General features: G+C 46.4%; 1 protein-coding gene across 2 annotated transcripts in view; it reads right to left on the bottom strand.

Moving 5' to 3' along the window:
• Positions 1-26,388, bottom strand: part of Shc3 (SHC adaptor protein 3) — a 125,277-nt gene that overhangs the window by 32,859 nt on the left and 66,030 nt on the right. For both annotated transcript variants that reach the window (XM_034510186.2, XM_076939038.1), the window contains exons 3-6: positions 18,609-18,672; positions 15,656-15,775; positions 10,816-10,869; positions 4,783-4,834 (exon numbers count right to left, since the gene is read on the bottom strand). In XM_034510186.2, coding sequence (XP_034366077.1) covers positions 4,783-4,834; positions 10,816-10,869; positions 15,656-15,775; positions 18,609-18,672 — 290 coding nt within the window. The remainder of the gene's footprint in view (positions 1-4,782; positions 4,835-10,815; positions 10,870-15,655; positions 15,776-18,608; positions 18,673-26,388) is intronic.

Here is a 26,388-nt window from a genome sequence, read left to right as displayed (position 1 = left end):
CGGAGGAAATGGCTCCATCGTGACAAAAACACTCCGACAAAAACAAAAGGGGAAAGGGTTCATGTGGCCTGCAGTTCCAGTCTATCATGGTAGGGGGTCAAGGTAGTAGGAGCTTGAAGTTTGAAGGTGAATTACTCCGATTTGATCACTGTACACTATATACATTAAAATCTTGCTCTGTACCTCATACATGAATACACATAGGTATCCATTATAATCAAACAGGGACAGCCAGTTATTTGTTTGCCACTAGGACGGGAGTTCAGATCCCCACAACCCACATTTAAGGCTGTGTGCAGCCATGCGTATCTGGAAATCCAGTGCTGTAGAGGCAAGACATGTAGAAAAAAAATCTCTTGTGTACTGTATGGATACATCACCTGTCAATTTAAAAATCTATGGCCTATAGGAAAGAGTAGTAGAATAGAAGGTGAGACATCCAGTAGGCAGAAAGGATTCTGGGATAGAGAGATGTGAAGAGAGTCATGTGAGACCATGGAGGAGGATAGAAGCATGGGAGCTGACTGGAGGTAACCAGCCTCGTGGCAGAACTCAGATTAGAATAAATGGGATATTAAGTTATGATATAATCAGGGAAGTAACCAAAGCTTATGGCCAAGGTGTTTGTAAATATAGTTTGAGTCTCAGAGTTGTTATTTCTGGGATCAAGGATGTGGGAAGAAAAACACAACATAGCAGGGACAGGGGATGGACCCTTAGTGCTATCTCATTTAGTCAAATAAATGAGCTCATGGTTCAGGGGGAGACCTTGTCCCAAAATAAACAAGGAACAGATGACAGAGAAAGATACCCAAAGACTACATCTAGACACACACACACACACACACACACACACACACACATGGGGGGGGGATAAGATTTAAAAATGAAAGAAAATCATGCATTAGAACCCAACAAAGCTGACACATTGGGAACTGCAGCTCTACAAACACCATTGTGTAGACCTCCTGTTGGCCACCAGCCTCCTAAAATGTCACTCATGTGCAATCCTGGCCTCCTTGAGATGGTTGATGGTGGCTCCCACATGACTTAGGAACCAGGGAGTCAGGCCCCCTTTCCTTCCACTGGATTAACTACAGAGACCATGGACTCTTAATAACTGAGAGACAAATATACAGTGTCTTTAGAAAAGCATGGGACAGCAAGGCAAGACTGTCTAGATTCCCCAACAGCACTGCATGTCCATCCCATAAAGAGGTTTGGTGAAGAGACTAAGCACATGTGAAGAAAAGCCTGGCCCCTTGACTCTGAAAGGAGAAGATGGGCCAAAGATGGCTGGATTGCAAAACACCAAAGAAGCTGGGCCTTTATACAGTCCAAAGTGAAGTACTTGGAGACCAGACCTTTGGGGCATAGACTACATCTGAGCACTCAGTCTCGCTATATGTCAGAGTCACACAAAGTACCTATGTGTGTGCATGTGTGTGGGTTCATGTGTGCATGTGTGTGGGTTCATGTGTGCATGTGTGCATGTGGAGGCCACAGGACAACTTCAGGTGCTGCTCATTCCTCAGTGGATATTCACGTTGTTTGATGACAAAGGGTCTCTCTTTGGCCTGAAACTTACCAACTAGGCTAGGCTGGCTGACCACCAAAGGGTCCTCCTGTCTCCACCTTTCAATGCTAGGGTTACAAGTGAGTGCCCCCACACTTTTCAGGCTGGTTCTGGGAGATGATCTCAGCTTCTTACACCTGCTCAGCAAGAACTTTACCAACTGAGCTGTTTTCTCAGGCCCCCAAGCACCATCTAAACACAATGCTGCCTGGATCCCACTCTCTGAGCGCTGACATTTTTCTTGTAAGGACCCTAAGTAACTCTCAAGTGTAGCTTACTTTGAGGATCACTGACCTACTGAAGAAGTCTGAAAAACAAAATTGCCTACATCGCTTGCAGTTAATTTGAAGCAAATCAAAACAGAGAACAAACTCCAGCTGCTTCTTACCCAGATAGAGTTTTGTGGGGACAGTGCCTGATTCCACCTCTCCCTCATGCCCACCCTGATTCTGAGGGTGGGAGGGTGCTAAAATAGTTAAAGAGGCTGACTTATGCTGTGGGTTCAATTATAACCTCTGAAAGAAAAGGGGTATGCCAAAAATCCTAACCCCAGGACCCCAGAGGGTGTCCTTACTTGGAAACTGGACAATTTCAGATGTTAACTAGTTAAAACAAGGTAACAGTGGGATCGAAGTGGCGCTGAGCCACCATGAAGTCTCATCTCCATAGGCATCCTTCAGCATTCACAGAGACAGAGAGGATGTAAGGATGGGTTTCAGTGGCACACCTGCAAGCCAAAGGACAGTGGAGATCACCAGTAACTTCTAGAAGTCAGAAGCAGGCAGGAGGGATCTCTCCTCCAGAACCTAGAGAGAGCCCACATGGCCCTGCTGACACCATAAACTGGGTATCCATTCTCCAAATCTGTGAGGCGACATGTCCTTGTTGCTTTAAACACCTTCATCCATGTTTGCTACCTCAGACACTGACCTGCAGCCTGCGAGCCTGCAGCAAGGACTTCTGCTCAAGTGCTCTGAGCAGCAGTCCTGACTGTCACAGGTATGACCCTGTTCACCTGGGATCAACACTGGCTATGTACGGTCACCAGAGAAGACAGGCTATAATGCTAGCAAGGCATCCTAGGGCCAGCACCACCCCTTCTCTTCTCTCCTCAGATGTCTTACTGTTTAAAGCCTCAGAAGCACAAGGAACTGAGTTTGATTCCTCAGACCAAGGCTTTAAAACAAACAAACAACAAAAACAGGTGTCTCTGGACAAGTTTGCCATCTCAGCCCTGGGAAGACAGAGGAGGCTAACCCCTGGCCCCACTGGCCAATTAGCCTAGCCTATTTGAAGAATTCCAGGCCAGTGAGACTCTACCTCAAAAAACAAGGTGGAAAGTATCTAGGGGATGAAACCCTATGTGGTCCTCTGGTCTCCACATGCACACTCACAAACGTGTACTTGCACACACACACACACACACACACACACACACACCTGAACCTGCACATATACACACTCACATATGTACATCTGCACTGCACACACACACACACACATACACACACACACACACTTACACACCTGCATCTGCACATACACACATGTGCATCTTCAGGTGCGTGCGCGCACACACACACACAATTACACAACTATCTAATTGTCCCAGCTCTGTTCAGGGAGACTAGGTGCTGTTCTAGACTAGGAACCTGTGCTGCATTGTCTACAAGAACTCTCTTCTCTCCCCATCACCCTAAAGAAGACTCTGATAGTTGAAGCTTCAGTTTGCGTGGGGAAGAACAGGAAGAACAAAGCCAGACCCTCCAGACTCCCTGTAACAACTTGTCTCTTCAACTCCAAAACATCACTGATAGGATGTCAGTTCTGTGTTCTTGACCCAGAACTGGCTGGCAGTGCAAACATTTACAGCTAAGTCAGAAGCAGTTTGCAAAGACATATTCAGCATATTAAGTGTCTATTCCCTTGCTCTGCAAGAGCCTCTGGTCACAGGTCACACACTTACTGCCTATCACTGTGATAAAACACGTGACAAAAACAACTCAAGGCAGGCAGGACTTATTTGGGCTCACAGTTTGGGAGTACAGTGCATCACAGCAGGGAGGCCATGCTGTAGGGAGCCTGAGGCAGCTGTAACATTGCATAGATAGCCAGGAAGCAGAGCGTGGTGAAGGCTGGGGCTCAGCTGGCTTTCTCCTTTTTATTTACTTCAGGACCCCAGCACATGGAGGGTGCCCCCTTTAGCTAGGCTGGGTCTTTCCACTTCAATTGATCCAATCTAGAATCTCCCTCACCTCACAAGCAGAACAGAAGTTCATCTACTAGGTGGTTCTAGGTGTTGTCGATCTGACAATTAGTATTAACTGTCACACAAGGTTTCATTTGCTGAAGCCTCTACAGCCAAGGGAGAGCCCCCATCCTATGTTAATATGCCCTTATGGGTTGTGTTGAACACATACCCAAGGTACAGGTCTGGGAGGAGGGTGGCAAAACAGTCTTAGATATCATATGTATTGAGTGTTTGTTCTACAAGATGGAGAAAATATGTCTGTGAGTATGTAAGCAAAGTGAAAAGAACAGCAGCTGGCATAGAGGACAAAGGCCAGGAGGAAGGAAGGAACCAGGCTACTGTGTAGGGCAGTGCCACTCTGCATGGTGACAAACTCCACTGGGTCTTGTCAATGACATTTCTCTTGTAGCTGTGGTGGGCATCTGGAGCTATCTAGAGTTCAAGGGTGGTTACCCTGAGCCCACCTCCTCTAGTGTATTATTATCCACTCTTGTTTTATAAGAGATACCCCACCTCCTCAGCCTGTGTCTGGGGTCCCAGAAGCTCAAACAGAGTATAAAAAGACAGCACACCCTGAGCTTAGATGATGGGCCCTAGATCGAGAGACAGGACAGTGTACACACACTGGGTGAAGCTGGTCAGGAGGATGGGCAGGTGTGGTGTTTCCCAGGCACAACTGAGGCCACTCTCAGAGCACAGGGTGAGAGAGGTGCCGTGTGCCAGGTATAGCAAACCACGGCCATCCTGACGCAGGTGTGACTGTGGCACTCAGCATCCAGTAGGTTCTCTCTCAGCCAGGTGACAAGCTACTCTTGCAGGCCTCAATTAGCCTTAACCGTGTCACGTGATGCCTGCTCATTCGCTAAACGAGCTGAGATAATTAGGAACATCTGGTTCACGGTATTAAGCCTGGCTTCACACGGGTGAGTGATTAAATGGGTCAGGCATTGCTTACCTCTGCGATTGACAGGGTCCTTAGCAACATAGGCAACATAGTCTGTTGTGTCCTGTGGAAGGAAAAAGAACTGCTTGGATCACTCATCATAGCCAGAGGGACGGCCAGAGGGACGCAGAGCCCAGCGTGCTGAGAATCCATTCATCCATCACACCGCCCAGAATCAGTTGGAAGGAAGAAAGTTCACGGACCAGCATTTTCCTAGTGTGGGAAGGCCCTGAGCTTCCCCAGCACTGGGAGAAAAAGGAAGGGAAGGAGAGGGAGGGAGGGGCCAAATACTGCAGACAAAATTGGTCCAAGATAGACGTGGTTTGAGACAAGTCCTGACATTTGGTTGTGGTTGGAAATCCTCCGAGACCTGAGTGCAGGCTGGGCAGAGCTTGAGAAATCAAGACCAACTGTGTCTAAGTGGTACTACCCAGCTCTCCTGGGGGCACGATGCAGTCTGTGACCACACTCAGAGCAGCCAGGGTGACAAGCACCTGACCTCCCCGTGTTGGCTTTCCGCAAAGACTTTCAAAAACTGGTGCTCGAATCCCATTGGTTCATCCGACTTGGCTGGTTTGGATTTGAGACCTTTTAAAAGCTCAATGTGAGCCAAGAAGCATGGCTGTCAGTGATGTGCATGCAAGCCGTCCTCAAATTTGAGTTCTTGTGAGGATCCCCTGAAGGTTTAAGACAGATAGTTGGGCTGTACCCCAGTTTTCCACTGGAGCTCCAAACGAGGTTGCTGAGAAATTCCAGTAGCTGTGGGCTTGGAGTCTATACTTTGAGAAGTAATTGTTGGGAAAAATACTAGGGTAGGTGTTCAAAGACAGGATATTCATCATAGGCGAGATACAGATATAGCCTACTTGTCCTTCAGCAGATGAGGGGACAGAGAAAGTGTGACGTAGCTACACAGTGGAGTTCTATACCGATATAAAGAATGAACTTATCTCATTTCCGGGAAAACAGATGAAATCAGGAGTCAGTCTGTTAAGTGAGGTGAATAAGAGTCAGAAAGAAAGATATGCAGGTAGAAGCAGGCTACCAGGAAAAGGGGGGCTGGGAGGAGAGCAAACATGCATATATGATCGAAGTATGTCATATATACACGTGAAACTCACATGTCATATACACACACATGAAACAGTCTCAATAAACCTCATTATGTTAAACAATAGTGCATGCTGATTTAAAACACTGTAACTGTCAAACAAACAAACAACAAAATCCCACTGGCTTTCTATAGAAGTCTCACCCCTCAGTGTGAAATGAGTTTCCTCCAGCCTTCTGAGGCCCTGATGGCCAGCAGAGACAGCCTGAATACACTCACTTCTGAGCAAGTAGCCAGGGACCTGGCTGGTTTTTTTGTTTTTTTTTTTTTTTGTTTTTTTTGTTTTTTCCTTTTTAAAGTATTATTGTTTTTAGTATTTTAATTGTGTGGGAGGGGCAGAGGAGGGGGATATGTATACATGAGTGCAGGTGCCTATGAAGGCCAGAGGTGCTGGGTCCCTGGCACTGGAGTTATAGGCTGTTGTGAGCCACCTTAGTAGGTACTTGAAACCAAACTTGGGTCCTATGGAAGAGCAGTCAGTGCTCTTAACCACTGAGCCATCTCTCAAGCTCCATTTTCCTAATTCTTAAAGCCAGAGAAACCTCTCTACAATGTTGATATTTTTGAACATTCAGAGCAAAAATTTAAAAAAAAAAGCCTTCAGGTTTCTGGGGTGGCTTGATCCTCAAGGGCTGTTCAAGTTGGGGTATTGTACCGTCACAGAGCGCTTACAACCAAGCACAAGGTACTGTGCTCCGTCCCCAGTTCCTCCCTCTGCCAACCAAACAGAAACTTCTCTTGGTCCACTTCTGTTTGCTGTGTCTAACACCATGACGTAAAAGCAATTTAGGGAAGAAAGAGTTTCTACAGCTCACACTTCCAGGTTACAGCTCCTTAATGTGGGGAAGTCAAGGCAGAACCTCAAAGCTTCACGTTCATAGTCAACAGCAGAGAGAGAAAAAAAAAAATCAATGCAGGGTTCCTTGCTTGCTTCCTTCTGTTCTGCTTGATTTCTCCTCTCTCATGCCGGTCAGGAACCCTGCCTAAAGACTGCTGCCGCCCACAGTGGTCTGGCTCCTCCTACCCCACAGGCAATTTCCCAACTGAAACTCTCTTCCCAAGTGATTGTAGGTGGGGACAAGTTGATGACTAAAACCCCACCAGCACATGTACCACCCCACAGAGGGCAACTTGAAAGGTCAGCCTGTTTGTAGTTATTTTCCAAATCTTATGCTCTATAGGACCTCAAGCTCACCTACTGCTCCTTATGTCAGACTCGCAGTGGTTTGTGCTGGCCCATACTGTTTCATCCAGAAGGAAATGTCCTCTTCCCTCCTAACAGAGATCCAGAAAACCCTGCCAGGAGTGTGGAGGGGAGGGATGGGTGGGCATGGTACTCTCCAAGTCCGCAGGAAAACAGAGGCAGGAAGACTTTGCAGTGGAGGAGACAAAAGAAGCCTTGTCTCTGCGGCTCCTCTGAGCAGAGTACATTTCCTGGTCTTTAATATTCCACAGACTGACTAGAGAAAGAACAGGAAGACTGTAAAAATGGCCTCCATTCACGTCCATGCAGGAGCATCTTCTGAGGAATTAAAACTCTTAGCAAAAATATGGATTGTAGTTTATGATTCTTTACTCTCCTCCTAGACTCATGGGATGCGAGAGTCATAACTGTCCAAGATGCCTCACAAACATCTTAGCCAGCAGACGGAAGTCCTGGAGCCTCGAAGCCCTGCAGTGTGCCTCTAGCACTGTGCTTACCTTTCTGTGGCCTTTGAAAACCAGCTGAGAACCCAGGATCATCCACCCTTGAGTTAGCTTTGGGTGCAGTTTCCGGGTCAGGATTAAGATTTGCAGCCAGCTTTCCCACATGGTAGGAGCTGGGATTTTTCAAGAAGCAGAGAGCTGATGCTTTTGCCCTAATTGACCCAAATTGCTGTCACTTTTGTGCCTAAGGATGCACATCTGAACAGGAAAAATTAGCAGAAGAATTGAATCACCTGGGTGCCATGGTAGCAGAGCCACCATGAAAAGAAATGCTTGACACCCTGGCAGGCAGCTCGGAGACGCATGGCAGGGCAGGAGGGGGCACATTTAGTTACCACAAACTGTCTTTGTGGTACAATGACAGAACTGCGTGCCATCAGCTTTCCAGTCTTCATCTGTATCTTCCAAATTTGATGGAGGGGTTAGAGTTCAAGAAAAACATACAAACAGCAGGAGTCTTATTGTTTGATTTTTGTACATAGTCAGAGAGCAAAATTAACTCCAGTCAGCTCTAGTGGTTCGCACAAAGAAGTCTTTTTTTTTATTTTTTTATTTTTTAAAGGGGGATGGTCCCTTCTCCAGTCTAAAGCACTATACTGTGTGGCTGGGGAGGGAAGGCCCAGGAAGATATAATATCCTTCTCTCAGATGGCCCATGGCCAAGCTAGGACATAGATGTTCTGTCGCAGATCTTGATCTTTATGTGACATTGATGCCTAGTGTATCGAGATTCAGAACAGTGTTCTTGCCCCCCACCCCCCAGTTCTACAATGGTCACACTAAGTTCCAGAGAAGAGGCTGTGTGGATCTTATTCTGTGGTTACTGCATCCCTATTCTCAGCCCCCAAGACCTTGAGACTGGTCGTGGCATCCTCTTGGGGATCTTGGGTATGCATGCAGGGAATGGGGTGGGGGTGGGGGGCACAACCTAAGGGGTCATTCTTCAAGCCTTGAGACAGGGTCAGTCTCTTGCTGAAACCTGGGGCTCACTACTTAAGCCAGCTGAGATCCTCCACCCCCGAAATTGGCCTCCCCAGTGCCCAGTTACAAGGGAACATCTTTTCACTGGGTCCAGCGCTTTACTGAGCCACCTCTCCAAGCCTGGTCATCTCTCAACACTGGGAACCAGGGTCTGTTATCATTGCTACCTGTTTCTTTTTGGAGGAAGATGGATTAACAGTATTTTCAAGTCTCGCTTGGCTGTCCTTTGTCATTTTTATCTGTTGCCTACTGGATGGACTGATGAGGCACAAAGCAACGCTGCCCACCTAGAAAGACAGGTAGGAGCCCGGAATGGTTTCGCTTTGTCTTTTAAGACAAGGTCTCACTCTCTAGCCCAGGCTAGTCTGAAGCTCACAATACTCCTGCCTCAGCTCCTGCATGCTGGGACGGGGCTCATTATACCTGAACCTCAATTGTTTTTGGATGAGGAAAAAAGAAATCTCAGAAAATGTAAGCTATTATAGATCACTTCAAATGTCACCAGATGTTGTCAGTTCTTTTATTTTTTTTTTTTAAAGTCATTTTTTTTTTTACTATGTAGATGAGGCTAACCACTGGCCTGAATTTCAAAGCGGTCCTGTGCTCCTGATGCTGGGATCAAAGGCATGCGTGACCACACCCAGGTAGACATTTATTCCTCTCCTTTTTGTTTCCAGAAGAAATCATGGGGGAAAAAATGAAAGGGTTTATAGTCAGAAAAATAGAGCATTTTAACCAAAGATGATGTATTTGTTTTCCAAGACCTCACTATGTGTACCTCTGCTCATGCCATCACTAAGCATTGCTTTCACAGAATTTCCAGAAAGGGGAGCTATTTATGCAAATGAGAACTGGGTGACCACCAATGTTTAAGACACTGTGATTGCACCTTTGCACTGCCCACCAGTCACTACCGAAAACTTCTATGAGCCAGAGATGAGGGAATGCTGGTGAAGGTCTCTGTCTGGGTGCGGGACCCAGGCCAGGGGAATGTAAGTTATAAGCTCACAAGGGTGCTGCTGTGCCTGGGGTCTAAACAGTTCCTCCAGGACTGCTCCTGTGAGGCAGGCATGGTCCCAACAGGTGGACCCCATCCCTGGCAGACAATTAGATCACCAGGGCTCTGATCTAAACCATGGACGGATTCCCGGGTGACCTGATGGTGTGCTGGTTAATTTTAACTGTCAAACTTGATACAATCTTGAGCCACCTGAGTAGAGAGTCTCAATTAAGAAGGCACCTAGACCAGGTTGGCCTACAGGAATGTCTGTTCGGGGTTGTCTTGATTGCTAACTGGTACAGGTGGTGCCAGCTCCTTTGCTTTGACTGCCAACACGTACAACAGCATTTCTTTGGTGGCAGGATTCCCGGATTTTGGAACCTAGACTATATATGAATAGAGAGGGCTTTTAATATTTTTTTGTTCCTAAATGCTGAAAACTTTTCCCAGAACTGAAAGTTAATCTGAGAGCATCAGAGAAGAGCCTTTCTCCTATCGCTGCTGGAAAGAGTCAAGTCTGCACCTTTCCTCCGCTCTCAGTTTCTTGCTCCCTTTGTATTATTTGTTTGTCTTTGGGGTGGTTTTGAAAATGCAGCAGGGACACAGCCAAGGAAGGCAAGCAGGGCAAGATGGGTTAGGCATACGAGAGCTATTGCTACCTCTCAAGGAGGCCATGCTTGCAGATCTTCTGACCACTTGTGACTGAAAAGTAACAGTAGACGGTGGTCACAGGTTACCACACTCCCAACACCAAATAACAACTAAAGTGACAGCCAAGCCATAGCTTGATAGTGGAGTGACTGCTCAGCACTGCTGACCTCAGTCTCTAATACAGAAAGAGGAAAGGGAGGGGGAAGAAATTCTGAAACCAAGAGGGATAAACAGCTGGCGTCACAGCTTCAGAGGTTATGACTAGCTGAAAAGTTTTATTGATGAATATTCTGTCTTACAGACCATCATTTTCTTCAAAAAAAAAATTTTCCCCCATTAGGTAAAAAACTCGTTTTTCTTGGGGCACCACAATTGTTTCCAAGCATGTACACTTTATCAGAAATGGAGTTCAACCCAGACTGAAGTTTTACTGATGTTAAAACAGCTGGACTGTTCTTAGAATAGTTCACTGGGGTTTCATTAAAATCAGCACAAAACACTTTTGTGTCATGGCTTCAAGGGCACATCTTTGGAGCAGAGGTTTCTTCTCAGAAATTCCCAGCAAGAGCAAGAGAAACAAACCAAAGGCCACTCACCGGGTCTCCCCCTGAAGCGAAGGAGATGGACCGCATATGATGGTTCGCTATGATCTGTCAGAGTGGAGACAAGAAGGGAGACAAGCTGTTAGTGCCTTGCCACATCCCACAGGGTCTTCCTTGTTGGCAGACAACACAGGTCACAAGATTTCCTGAAAACTGCCCCCCCAAAGAAAGTGACAACTGCAAAGCACAGAGGCAGTAGCTCACCTGCCCTCACATGCACACCCTGAGGGCTGACATCTCTCTGGTTGACCAGAATGCTTCCTTAAGCCTCCCAGCAGCTGAGGAGTGAGAACCCTGGGAATCCCATTTTATAGGCACAGAATATGAGGCCAGAGGGGCCAAGGGGCTTGTTCAAAGTAATAAGTGTAATAACTTCAGGTCTGGGAAATCTAGGCTCCAACCTGAGGCCAAGACTTTGCCCAGAGGAAAAAAGTAAGCTTGGAGAGATCTCTCAGGTGGTAAAGTGCTTACCTTACAAGTAGTGGGACCTGAGTTCAATCCCCCAAACCCAACTTACAGGTAGTTGACCTGAGTTCAATCTCTACAACCCACATGGAAAAGAACTCAGTGCAGTGGCTATAATTTCAGTACTAGAGATAAAGGGACCAACCTGAAGACACTGCCTGATGAAAGACAATGCATGTTGGCCTATGGTCTTCACACATATGCACACATATGTACATGTCCTCCACAGAAACATATAACACACACACACACACACACACACACACACACACACACACACAGTACTGAATGGTTTTATGTGTCAACTTGACACAAGCTGGAGTTATTGCAGAGAAAGGAGCCTCCCTTGAGGAAATGCCTCCATGAGATCCAGCTGTAAGGCATTTTCTCAATTAGTGATCAAGGGTGGGAGGGCCCATTGTGGGTGGTGCCAACCCTGGGCTGGTGGTCCTGAGTTCTATAAGAAAGCAAGCTGAGCAAACCAGGGGAAGCAAGGCAGTAAGTAACATCCTTCCATGGCCTCTGCATCAGCTCCTGCCTCCAAGTTCCTGCCTTGTGTGAGTTCCTGTCCTGACTTCCTTTGGTGATGAACAGCAATGTGGAAGTGTAAGCTGAACAAACCCTCTCCTCCCCGACTTGCTTCTTGGTTGTGATGTTTGTGCAGGAATGCAAACCCTGACTAAGACAAATTGGTACACACACACACAGAGAGAGAGAGGGAGAGAGAGAGAGAGAGAGAGAGAGAGAGAGAGAGACAGAGACAGAGAGAGAGACAGAGAGAGACAGAGAGAGGAGAGAGACACAGAAAGAGAGAGACAGAGAGAGAGGAGAGAGAGAGAGAGAGAGAGAGAGAGAGAGAGAGAGAGAGAGAGAGAGAACAAACAAACTGTATTTCTACATCCCCAAACAGCAGAACCAGGATGGGGAAGCATGGCCTGTTCTGCTGGGTCCCATTCATATTACATATGTATGAATCAGGCCAGCACAAAAGAATTAAAACCCTTTTATGATCCACCGACTTAAAGACCAGGGGTTCTTCCACATTCATCTTAAAACGGAAATTTTCCATCAGGTTTATAAGCTGTAGCATCTGTGGAACTTAGTAGACGCAGAGTGAATTAAGAGCTGCCCTAAATTCTAAAAGCTACGTAAGTCCCCTGTGCTATTTTTATCTTTTTAAAGACAATGTAACGACATTGAAGAAGAGTTTCTGTGTGGAAAAGAGCTCCCAGCTCCATCCCGACACAGCCAGGCTTATCTCTGAGCAGTGTCCTTTGTCCTTGTCCCCAGAAGACAGTCAGAAGGCATCAGATAGAGTACATGCTCCTGTAAATATAATGTAATCATTATAGGATAAAATTTTAAATACTTTAAAATGCTGACTTTGCATGTTGACATTTGCAAAACCTCGCTCGATCTAGAGAAACCTGAGGTTTTAGAATACGGAGCTTCGAGGCTACTGGGAGGTGACAGAGCTGATGATAGCTGCCCTAGAATCTGGCTACTGGTGGGCAAGCAGCTCCCCAAGGAATGATAAGTCAACGGAATCCCCAGCCATAATCCAGGAGTTCCGGGTTTTGTTTTCTTGGGGGTGGCTGTTGAGACAGGGCTTCCTGTAGGGAGCCGACTTTAGTAGAAAGCGGCTAGATCAACTTTGCAGCCATCTGGAACCATATACCCTAATGAAAGACTTGGTTGTCAAAAGCCTATAACAGCTGAAGCACACTCTGATAAATATATTGTTTATCCCACATAGCTGGTTTTGCTGTTTAGTGACCTCAGCTGTATGGTGCACGTGGTAAAGTGTTTTCACCTGTGTTCTCCTGCTTGTGTATATAAATACCTCAGAATTCCCTTCAATAAGAGAGACTTAGGGGAGACTTGAGAAAATAGAAGAGACTGAATCACACCCTGTCTTGTCTCCTTCGCGTCACCTGCCCCTGCAGCCCCACTCTCTCTCTTGACCAGAGCACCTAGCAACCAAAACGTTGAGGCAGAGTAAAGGACTCAACAGCTTCCTGTAGTCCCAGGCTGGTCTGGAACTCATGTCACTGAGGCTGGCCTTGAACTTCTGACTCTCCTGATTTCCTGTCCTTACTACTTGGATTACAAGTGTGCCCTGCCATGCCCAGAGTAAGTGTCTAATGCTGCAGAATTGATTTTTGTGTGTTTAACTTTTTGTGTATTTAATTTTTCTCATAAAACACCTCCAAGGTCTGAGGGGATGGCACAGTTGATAAATGGCTTGCACACATGCATGAGGACCTGAGTTTGACTCCCCTGGAAGATGTGAAGAACTGGGACTGGAGTCTTTAATCCCAGAACTGGGCAGGTAAAGAAAGGAGGGCTTCAGGGGCCCACAGGCCAGCCAGGCTTGGTAGACGTGTGAGCTCCAGACCAATGAGAGATCCTGCTTCAAAAATCAAAGTGGACAGTGTCTGACAGTCTTCAGCTGAGGTTATCATCTGGTTTGCACACGCACATGCTTACACTCACACACATGCACATGATGTATACCATAGTACACACAAAAGCAGCACACACATGACACACACAAACACCATGCACACATACTACATACTACACACACACACCATGCCACACACACAAACAGCACATAGCACACATACACTACAAACATGTACCATACACTTCACACATATATACTTATTATACCAAACAACACACATATAACACACACACTATATATCACACAACACACACATTATACCACACACACAAACAGCACACACATAACACACACACCATACTGCATACACAAACATCATAAACATAACACACACATACTATACACCACACATACGTACACCACAAAGACACATGTCACACAACATATGCACACATTATACAACCCCCTCAGACACATACACACGCATTATACATGCACACACATACACACATACACAGACACACACACACATACATAAGCCACACGCACAGTCAAATGGTGTGCAGTCACTGTCTTGCCTCTCACCCCTCCAAGTACCCAAGAGGGAGAAAGAGGAATAAGAAGTCTGAGCCAGTGCTCTGCTCAGCACTTGTTTCCCCTCTAAGAGATTCGCCCCAGCCCTCTGCTCAGACCTCAGCTCTCTGGAGAGGATGCAGTTTTTCTGCTCCCTGGGTGAAGGGCGAGGGCCCGTACTTTCTCTATTTGCTGTACTGGGGACCTAAACTCGGGACACATGAAAGGCACAGCCATATGCTCTACCTATGTCGTGGACTGTTCCTGTATCACCTAGCTTGCACCCCCTGGTTGTTGGGAAAACTGTACTTAGACCCACCCAACACATGGCAGGGGTAAGAATTAGACACCTAAGCAGACCCTACCTGGACGATCCGAGGCAGAACAGGGCCTCAGGACTGCCTGTCCCAGCATTATGCTTACCAGGCTTTCTCTTTCATAAGTGGAGAATGAGTAAGAAGGATGGAGAGGTATAGTCTGAGGGCCCCTGGAAATGATGGCCCTTGTGCCACAGAGGCCAGAGGCCAGTTTGCATGGCTATCTAAAAACTAGTGGGCCAGCCTCCATGAGCAGCTGGGACTCAAATTAAGACAGCCTGAGCAAGGCTAGGCTGACTAGACATCTCCCATCCATACCTCTAGAGCTGATTACTCCAACCCTTAAAAAACTGATAGAAAAGGAGAATCTGTGGGTCCCTGGAAGACAAAAGGTAGAATGAGAAGTTGTGGTCAGTTATGTCTCAACAGAGCCCTGATTTGGTTTTCATGCCTACATTAGATATAATGTGTTTCTACACCTTGGGGATAAATGGTAGGTAGGTAGGTAGGTAGATAGATAGATAGATAGATAGATAGATAGATAGATAGATAGACAAACTGACCTAAAACAGTCATCATTCAGAAATGCAGCCATTCTAGCTGGAATTTGCCTTTATAAGTGTGGTCGTGCAGCCTGGGTCTCCACCTGACTATGCTGTAGGTATGCCAGCTCATCAACCCTGAGACAGGAGGGACTATAAGAGGCTCCAACATAAGTTGCTAAAAAGAAGAAAAGGCCTGCCTGTTAAACCACAGCACGCTGTCTACCTCAAGCAGGATAAGATTAAAATGTGGTCCATAAAACCAATAAAGTGTGGCAATAAAACAAGGGCAGACGCCAGGGCGTTTGCACAGACATCACCATTTCTTGGTTACAAGCACACCAACAAAACAGCCACCATTTAGAGCACAATTCCAGAAAACCACTCATCCATCAGTGGGACAGACTGTCAACTTGGCTCAAGTTCAAGGTTTGGCCAAGCACATTTCTGCATGGGCTCAGTAGCTCTGAGCCGGGAGCCCCTGGGATGTCTACCCTGGGACTCGGGGAGCCTGGGCGCCCACACACCTGTTTGGAGTCAGGAGTGCGCAGATTCAGGCTGGCAGTGGAGATGGTCAGGGAGATGCTCATCCCTGCGAACTGGAGGTTGCTCTTCCCCAGGATGCTGGACAGCATCTTACTCGGAGGCTATGAAAAACAAGGGTAATAGGTTAGCTTTTGACCCAGACTCTGTGTCTGAAAGGGTGGAGGCTGAGATTCCAGTATACCCCAACCCCAGACTCTCACTGCCTTCTTCCCCACTAAGGCACCAGAAGACAGGCAGATGTAAAGTGGAGAAGCTGGGGAAATTGATACCCATGCCAGTATGCACATTCAGGAATGTGGGTGATAAAACTGTAAAGGGTCTAATGTAAAGGAACCACCTTGACCATATGCTGGTGTCTCATGGATCCCTTAGATGTAAACCTCCAGAAACCACACAGGCAGGGACATCACAGTTCTGCAGACACCAAAACCTGGTCTCAAGTACACCAAGACTCAGACTTCCTTTTAGGGGAGGCGAAAGCAATAATTCCCAGGCATAGGAACGCCCTCAGAGGGTCAGGAGGCTCTCTCCTGAAGGGAATTCTCCCTAGAAGTGGCTCTCTGTTAAGGGCTTACCTGGACAGTCTGATTAGAATCTGGCTGTCCAGAGCCAGGGCAGGGTGGAGAAACAGGCTGGCTGTGACTGGTGTCTCTGTCACATGTCAGAAAGTCCTTCTGGGTGTGTCAGAGAGCTCCAGTGTCTAGCCAGGCACTTTTTCCTGTGTCCCTGGGCACATGCTGATGCCCTCTCCTGTGTCCTCCAGGACCAACCCACACTTTCCCGTTTAGTTACAATGTCCTCTGCTCACTATACCAAAGAGTTCCTAATCAGGCACACAGTTCTTTAATCCACTAGGAGAGACAACGAAGCAACTACAGCTGTCTAAAGTGGAGCTGGGAAACGGAAGGTCACGCCCCTCTGCAGAAGCTCAGACCACAGGATGTTCCTCTGATCAGAGGACAACCACCAGCCGGCCTGGTATACCAACCACTCAGTGGGGAGTAGCCTAGTTAATGAGCCAATCAGAATGGATTTGCAGTTTAGGGTGCCTGCCTAGCCAATGACCTGACTCAAAAGACAAAGCTTAATGGAAAGCCTCTACTTCAAAAGAATGCATCCTGCTGAACTTACCTCCGGGTTGGCCTGGTTTGGCCGACCCAAACCTCAGCTCTCTGCTCCCAGAAAGATGCTATTTCCTTTAGTAGCCCTGCCAATTTATTTTCTTCTTTTTTACTTAACACTTCAAAAGAGCCTTTTAGAGAACTCATCTCCCCTGTGCAAGAGTCAAGTGCAACTAGGGTACAGCCTGCCTGGAAAGCAGCCATTACCTCTGTTTCTTCCCACCAAGAGAAGTACACGGGAACCACAGACCTGTTAGGACCATTCCCTCCAAGAGATGGTGGTCCTCCTTGCTGTTCCCGGGAGACACCTTGCTTTCTGTATTCCAGATTCTAGGGCTTTACTTGGTTCCCAAGGACCGGCGATCACATAATGTCAGCTGCCAAGTTCTGTGCCCCAGGCCCAGTTGCCCTATAGGTTTGTGAACGTCCCTAGTTCTGAAGACAGAAGTGACCTGGAGACAAAACTATCTGGAATCTGAAAGCCCAGACTGGGGCAGATATAAGGCTGTATACGGTAGGCTTTCCCACAAATCCCTTCTAGGTAAAAGTTATGATTGTGGGTGCTAAATTATTTATTTCTTAGATACTTAATGAGAGAGATAGCTTAATTCAATGTTTCCTTCGTTTTTGTTGTGATAATATATCGTGTGTGTGTGTGTGTGTATGTGTGTGTATGAGTGTGTTCAGGTACAGACGTGTGCATACATGTAGAGACTAAAGGTCATCAAGTGTCTTCCTCTAAAACTCTCTACCTTGTACTTGGAGACAGAGTCATGGAACCTGGAGTATATCAATTCTGCAGCCCTGGCTGGCCAGTGAGCCCCCAGGATCAGCTTGTCTCTGTTTCTTCAACACGGATATTGGTAGCATGTGCCGCCATGTCAGGTATTTTACATGGATACTGGGGATGCAAACTCATGTCATTCAACAAGCACTTTACCAGCTGAGCTATCTCTCCAGCCCCCAGATATTTCCCCCTCCTAATCCAGCCATATACAGGATGGAATGTTCTAGAAGTATAGCTGAATGTCCAGCCTCTGGAGCAGGTGGTCTGGCATGACCATGAACCCAGCTCCTATTTACATTGTGACTTCTCAACCCAGAGCTTCAAGTTTTGTCATCTACAACATGGGGCTTTCCAATGACATAGCTGAGCCAGCTCGGGAAAGCCAAATGGTCACGTCTTTAGAAATGCTATGAGCTGACCACTAAGTACAGCTATCACTGCAAGTTAGTTTATACAAAGTCACAACTACATAAATGGTATGCAAAGATGGTAAACACTTGCTACCTGGTTTCATGCTATGTAAACCTGTGCTCTTTGTGTCCCATCTGCTTGTTTGGGGAAAATACAATACAGTGATAAGGGACCTTGTATTGATAGCCAGAGTCAGCCACACGGAAGCACTTCTGCCATAGTAACTAGCATCGTTACAAATACTGTCCTGCCTCTCTCTCACAACTCCGGGATCCAACTGTTAAGCATTTGCTAGCGTATACTACCGGGGTGACTGACACATGAGCTGTTAGGGGTACATGAATTCATGTATGTAGTGGGATTCAAAGGATGCTTAACCAGATGTTAACTGTCACCACTGCCTCCAGGGTTTAAGCCACAGTGGCTATCCACAACATCTGCTTGAGAGAGACACAGAGAGAGACAGTGCCTTAGCCTTAGCTGGTTGCTTTACCTTAAGGAATGACAAGACCCAGCCATGTAAGAACACAGTGGACAGTTATGTGGGTGGGGACACGGAGTATGGTCCTGAGAGACATGAAGGAGGTCACAGACACACAGTGAGGACGGCTGTACCTTTCTCTTCTTGAAGGCTCCTTTGGCACCTGGTACAGCTTCGCAGACACGGCTGATGGCTTCCCTGAGGGCAGGGAGAGAATCATTTTTATTACATGTCAGAGTTATGTAACTCAGAGAGTCCACACTCAGAGGTCCAGGGGAAATAACTGCCTGCTTATTTTAGCATAGAAAATTGGCCCTCCAAGCGTCTCTCCCCAACAAGCAGAATTAAGCTGAGCACAGGCAGGTCATCTTAAAACTTTTGCCACAGTCTATCTCTTCCCTAGTGTGGTCATACAGTGACCAATGCCACCTTTTGTTTTCCCTTTATCCGCATTTAACTAAGAATTTATTTTTTTTTTTTAAATCAGCACCTGAAATGAACTCTCCCCAACATTTTCTTTTGCTATGCCGGTCATATCTTTAGCAGTGTCCTATCATGGACAGATTACCAGGACCAAACTTATCCAGTCACCACAGCTCTCAGAGGTCCTTCTGAAGTGGGTTCAAATGTCACCGGAGAAAACATGATTCTCATTGTCGGACTCCCAGCTTCTACAATTTTAAATACAGCCAGCTGGGGCTATATAGCCCAGTTAGTAGAGTGCTAGCCCAACACTTCTGAAGCCCTGGATTCTATCATGAGCACCTCACTTAGTGCATAGCAATAATCCTAGCACTCTGGAGGCGGGGACAGGAGGATCAGAGGTTCAAGGGCATCCTCACCTAAATGTCGAGTTCGAGACCACCCTGGGATACATGAGACCCTGTCTCAAAAAGTAAATATAAATGAATACAGCGGCATCAGCAGGCCTCCCCACAGTCTGCACCATGACCAGCAGAAACGGCCAACACTAAAGTCCTCTGCTGCTAAGCTAGCATGTTCTAGCATATTCTCTAGGTTTAGTATATTTCCTACAATAATTTTAATTTTTGGTGGGCTTCAGAGCTGAGGAACTGCTGAATTACAAAAACCCAGAGGCATGAAGAGTAAAGGAACCCTGTGGTACAAGAGTGATCCTGTGTGCAGGGCCGGTATGTAGAACGGTATTGGTTGAGAAGTTTGATATGCCAGGCACCGTCCTCATCAAGGGATGAGAGTGCCCTCGTATGAGGGACACTCATAGGCTCCAGCAGGGCAGGGATCCCACACACAGGTCTCATCCAGTGAAGGCTGGAGAACTGAGAGTCCAGACAAGGAGACTGCGGAGGTCCAAATCAGGTGTGTCAGGCTAGGGCGGCAACTCCGAAGGCCTTGAAAGCATCCACAGCTCAATGCCGCGACTCTCTGTAAGTGAGTAATGACTGGGAGAGGGGCTGAAGGCGGCTTCAAGTGAGGAAGGCCTGAAGGAGCCAAGAACACTTCTCAACTCCCACATAAAGAGGGAGAAAATACTGCCAGAACAAAGAAAACTAAACAAACAGGCACAAGAGATGGGCTGAATGCACAAGAGGAAAATGGCTCCTTAGAGACAGCCAGCCAGTTCCCCAAACAGAATAACCCTCACAAGTAATGTCTACCATCTAGTTAAAAAATAACCGTGGCCTCAGTGCAACTGCTTCAGGAGACGTCCTTGTCGAATTAGGACAGGGACCACGCGGGCGAGCCTCACGTTTGCCATTCAATGCATTGTGGAGACGGGGAAGAAAAATGGTTTTTTGACAGTTCAGGCACCAGGAAGCCTGCACAGTATGAGTCATCCTGACCTGGAAAAGCAAACCTGGAGCAGATGTTTGGGATGGCAACGAGGCTCCTATTTATTGTGTAATAGCCATCCAACCAAGCCTCTGCCCAAACAATGAAGCACGCACCATCGAAATCTGCTCAAAGCAAACTCCTTCTTTGCTTTCGGGACACAGAGGAATGTTGTCTTTTGTAATGAGTTAGTGTGTGTGCGCCCACATGTATATGAATGTGCAAACATCTGCGTGCATGCATCTCCGTCAGTTTCCACCTTATCCCTTTGATTCAGAGTCTCTCACTGAATCCGGAACTGAATCTGGCAGACAGCAAGACCTAGCAATCCTCCTGTCTCCACAGTATACCTCAACACACACACACAGCAAAGGGGTATAGGCATGTGTAACCAAGGCAGGCTTTTGTTCAAGGAGTGCTGAGGATTTGAACTCAGGTCCTCATGTTTGCACAGCAAACATGTTATCTGCTGAGTCATTTCCTCAGCCCTCTGCTGTCTTTTTACATCAGTATGTAAGTCTCAGTATGTGTTTTACCTGTTAAATATTTTCAGGTATGTTTTATTTTTAGTTATGTGTACATGTGTGGTGGGGGACGTGCACACACTTGAGCGGAGGTGCCCTCAAGAAGCCAAAAGGGAGCAATCAGACCCCTAAGATCTATAGTTATGGGTGGCTGTGAGCTGCCCAACAATGAGTTCTGGGAACTAATGTATCCTCTGCAAGAGCTGTAGGTGCTTGTACCCCTGAGTCATTTCTCCAGTGTGACAGATTGCAGACCGAACATTCTATCAGAGGCCCATCAGGTTCCCAGAGCACAGTCATACACCCAGCACTTTATCTTTAAAAATCTTCAGACACAAGACAAGCCAGAACTCCTTTTTGAGCTCCCACAGTCAAGGTGATCCCTAAGGATACCCCTGAGCTTTCAGAATCCCCTGAGGTCTTCCAATCAATATGCTTTTCAGAAAAAAAAAAAAAAAATGCTGTCTTAGAATGGCCACAGAATCTGTTTCTAATTCTCACGTGATCACACGTGTGCATAAATCCTCACTTCAACTTGAGATGGTGTCTATTTCTGTTTGAAAGAGAAATGACACACCATTAAAAACAGCAATATTTAGATGTCTGAAATTAGTTACTTTAACTCCAAGGTCTAATTTTAAATGTAGCTCTTCTCAATTTCCTTCCTGGCCTTTTTTTTTTTTTTTTTTTTTTTTTTTTTTTTTTTTTGAGCAGTACTGTCTCAATTTGTTCATTTAGCAATATTTTAGTTCTGTGTAATTCCATTTAATCCCCTTTTGGAACCCAGGTACCATTTTTTGCTGGTTTTTTTTTTTTTTTTTATAATAGAGATTGCTTCTTAGCATTCCACTCGGTACAACCCAATTTCGAGAAGCTAAATCCTGACCTCAGTGCTCCACTAATACGAAAATGGAACATTTGGCAAGCTCAGCAGTCCTCTGAAAGCTACCAGAGACAGCCGGGCCAAAACACTAACCTTCATGTTTACGGCGACACCGTCTCCTCTATCCAGGCCAGAATCCTCAACAATAGAGCAGACAGCTCTCACAGCTGCATCTTAGTCTTGCCAGTGTAGAACTTTAGAAGTGAACTTTGTGCAAATGTTCCCAGTGAAACAATAAAAATATAACAGGGGAACAGTTGGGTGATTTCTGCCCTCTTCAGTTTGTATTTAAGTAGGAGAAAGGGCAACAGAAAATAAAAGACATTCAACAATAAGCTAAGTCTAAGTGCATACACACACACACACATACACACACACACACACATGCACACACACATACACACGCACACGCACACGCACACACACACGCGCACACACACACGCACACTGAGTGATGGATAGCCATTCAGAGGAAAACAGACTCTAGCCCATGCTTCAAATGCAAATGATCAATTCTTGGTTAATCACAAAGAGAAGCTGTTGTGATTTTTTATAAAAATATTAAAGAAGCTCGGGAAGAGTTGTTTTTTAATGATCTTTGAGTGGAAGGTTGATATGAGGGTAAGATATCATAAAAGGAAAGAAATCCCAGTGCAAACTATAGCATCAAAATAAAAATTTAGGCAAGTCAAGAGACAACCATCTCAAAATAAGCCAGGAAAAAAACCTAAAAACAAAAGCCCAATGACAACGCTAAGGGACAGGGATTTCAAGCAAGAAATGAGAAATGTTTTGGGAAAACATGGGACGTGACTCCACTTGATCCCTTTGGTTATGCATGTGCCAGTCAGCAAGTTCTAGCAAGCAGGGCTCCAAGGTGAGTGTCATAGCTGTGAATGACTTGAGTGGTCACACTGGGGACCTAGAGAGCAATGGATGCAGCCACATAAAAAGCCAGGGGTGAGAAGAAGCCACCATAGAAGAGGTTCGTGAATGCCTCATCAAAAGCGGAAGAAAGAGCAGCCTGTTCTGGCAGAGCAGAAGATGGGGCCCCGTGGGTGGTGGGACATAAAATGCATGAAGCCTGAAGTTCAGTGTCAGTGTGGGTGCAGAGCAGCCTGGGCAAGTTCTGTCCAGGGTGCTGACAGTTTCCTGTAGCCTGTAACGCTGATCCTTGTCAGACAATAAACTAAATGCACAGTCTTTTCCTCCATGTTCATTTTTCTATGTCATGTGGTGGCTAGACCACATTGGAGACCTCTACTAGCCAGGGTAACTTAGACTCTCCCATTCTCTCCCACCATCTTGCCCTTCCCATAGCAATTCTGCCAGTGAAGCTTCCGTTTTGCTTCCGTATAGAGACATTACAGCACATCACAACAGAGAAGTAAAAATGGCAGGAACTTAAACAGGAACAATGAATCCACAGTCAAGACAGAGAGAAAAGAATGCATGTATGCTTACAACTCAGCTCATGCTTCCCACTCTTCTGCAATGGGGGATCCAAAACCAGAGAATGATGCCACCCACAGTGGGCAGCGTCTTCCCACATCAATTAACATAATCAAGACAACCTCCACAGATATATCCACAGACCAACCTGACTCAGACACTCCCAACTGAGATTCTCTTCCCAGGTGATCCTAGATCACATCAAGTTGGCAATTAAAACTAACCATTAAATATATGGAAGGAGGAAGGGGAATGAACTATTAAGTTATAAAGTTCTGTATCTAATTCTGGCTCCAAATACCACATATATTTATAGCAATTATAATCTGATGGATTACATCATATGATCCCAAAAGACATAGTCTCAAAAAATCATAGGAAAATAGTAGTACATCCATGTGTAGGCATAAATTACTAAAGGTGACTGTATTGATAGTTTATTTCCCCATATTATTAGACTCATTGTTGCAACCAAATACTTGAGAAGACACAAATTAAGGGAGAAGAACTTATTCTGGTTCATAGTTTGAGGGAGTACAGTCTATCACTGTAGGGAAGGCATGATGATCAGGGCCTGAGACTAGTGGGCCATGTGTCCATAGTCAAGAAGAAGAGAGTCTGGTTATCAAACCTCAAGGCATCCTGGAGTGACCTTCTTCCTCCCACCAGGCTCCACATCTAAAGTGTCTATATCCTTCTAAGACAGAACCATCACTGGATGAGACCAAGTGCTCAATAGCATGTTAGAGATGCTGTTGAGAGGTTTAGGGGTGATCCTGAAGCCCCTGCCTCTCTCCTGACTCCACTGTAAACATACACCTCTTGAGGCACAAGGACACAAGTAGGTCACCACTGGCTCCAGACATCCTTGCCTGAGCTGTACAAACCCTGAGCAAGTCAAGGACAGAACCAGAATTGGAACTCAGTTTCCGCCGGCTGAAGAGATGACTCAGCAGATGAGTGAGCACAGTCATCTTGCAGAGGATCTGAGTCTGGTGTCCGGTATGCATGTCAAGGTGGCTCACAACCACCTGTAACTCCAATGCTCTGGCCTCTGTGCACATACATGCCCCTACACAGACACACACAGAGACGTTAATTAAAAGTAAGTCCAATCCTGAAAAACAAAACAAAATAGAGATCACACCTAAGTTTTCTTTTCCCCAATCTAGGAGGACACAGCAAAGTCAAACACACAACAGGCAGATGGCATCACTGACAAACCACAGCCCACCCACAGGAAAATAGCAGAGTTCCCTGGAGTCAGAGGGAAATAATATCCACACTTCAACTTCTATCCTCTAGCCTTGGCCCCTTCCAGTGAGAATAGCTCATGGGTAAATTCTGTGGCCCTGAAGCCATGTCTTCCACCCAAGGCTGTGCTGAAGATGGCACCAAAGAAGCTGAGCTACGGACCTCCTGATGTTCTCTCCAGGGCAGCCGAGGAGCAGTCGTAGCCACTGGGACCAAGAAGCTGAGCTCAGGGAGACCCTAGGTTCCCACATCATCCATGTGTCATTTTTGATGGTCCACTCGGCTCATCCGAAGATGGACTCCTTTGTCAGAATTTTATCACTCATAAAACAACTTCATACCACCATTATAAACCTGAAGACATTGTCAAATATGACAAGTCAAAGCATCAACTCTTAGAAATCTGTGGCTCATCGGTTTTACTGGTTTTGTGCCCCCTCACCCCAATGTTAATAATGTTTCTGTTGCTTCCATAAATATCCTGACCAAAGAAACTTGGGCAGGAAAGGGTTTACTTTAGCTAAGAGGTTATAATCCATCATTTACAGAAGCCAAGGAAGAAACTCAAGGGAGGAAACTGCAACAGAAACGGTGGAGGGAGGCTGCTTACTGCCTTGCTCCCAGACTCGCATTCAGCTATGTATTTGATGTAGCCCAGGGCCACTTCCCTAGGGATGGTGCTGTCCATAGTGTGCTAGGCCCTCCCACATCAAATAACAGTCAAGAAAGTGCCCAAGGAGATGCCCACGGGGCAATCTGGAGGAGGCAATTCCTTAATTAAGGTTTCCTTTCCCAAATGTGTCAAGTTGACGATCAAGTTAGCCATCATACTCAACAACTGAAAAAAAATCTTTAATATGATGAAGTGAGGTACAATGAGTCAGCAGAAAGCTGTGCATCCAGAAATGATAGGTAGGGAGGGGACAAGAGAGAGTACAAAGCAAGAATATGCTGGGACCATGTCACAACCAAGCTGTGGGACAAAAAGCACCCTGAGTCCACAAATCCCAACTGTGGACCCAGCCCAGGCCCTGTGGAGGCAGCCAGCATCTGCAAGACAAGAGAGAAAGTGCTGATTGATCCGTTATTGACACATAGTATTGACCAGTCTCCCAACCCTTCCTAGGCTGGTGACATTTATTTAGGCAACACTAACCTTGTGAAAGTTCTAGTTCCCTTCTCTGATCCTATGACAGGGCTGGCCTACCATACCAGGGTGTTTCTTGGGTGAGGGGTACTGCAAAGTTCTGTGTGGCTCCCTCCTCATCTCTGACTCCTATCTCTGTATTTATGAATATCTATGGGGACATATAAGGGAAGTGCCACTAGCTAGTTGAGGAGGAGAGGCACAAGAGGGGACTATATTCTAGACAATGCCAAGTAAATTTTCCAGGAAGCTGGGGAGGGTGGCCTCTGAAAGCAGCTTGGAATGAGGCAGAGTGAGAGGGAGCAGTGTGGTGTCCCCATGATGAGAAGCCACATGTGACACTTGTTGTCTGAGCTCTGCCCAGTACTTCAAGGTGAAGGAAAGCTAGGTGCAGGGACTCACAGAAAGCCCAAGTTTATGCACCACCTTCCTGAGAACCAGGCCCCAAATGCTCAGGACAGTGAACTGAAACACGGGGGCAAGTTCTTCATTCTCTCTAGAACCATGTGACATCAATGGAGTCAAACTGAATCTATACCCGTCCTCCAGAACTTAGTTTTTCTCAGATCTTGAAGGTTCTCAGAAGTATGGAAAAGGGGCAGACCCTGGGAGAAGCCCCTGACCACCTTGCTCACCTATTCATCTGATGGCCAAGGAGATTACCCCATGACCAGCCTCTCCTGGAGTGAGGAGGCAAACAGTCCATCCTTCCCCAGGTCCATAGCAAACAGGAGGGGCAGCCTGGGATGGCACCCACTTGGCAGCCACTTGGAATCTTGTCTGGGCACCCTAGTGTGCAGCTGAGCAGGGCAAACAGTGTGCTAGTGTGCACTCAGCGAGTT

Source organism: Arvicanthis niloticus, chromosome 8, assembly GCF_011762505.2.
Source record: "Arvicanthis niloticus isolate mArvNil1 chromosome 8, mArvNil1.pat.X, whole genome shotgun sequence".
Taxonomy (NCBI): domain Eukaryota; kingdom Metazoa; phylum Chordata; class Mammalia; order Rodentia; family Muridae; genus Arvicanthis; species Arvicanthis niloticus.
Note: the sequence above shows the minus strand (reverse complement) of the source record. Positions and strands in the feature narration are given on the sequence as shown.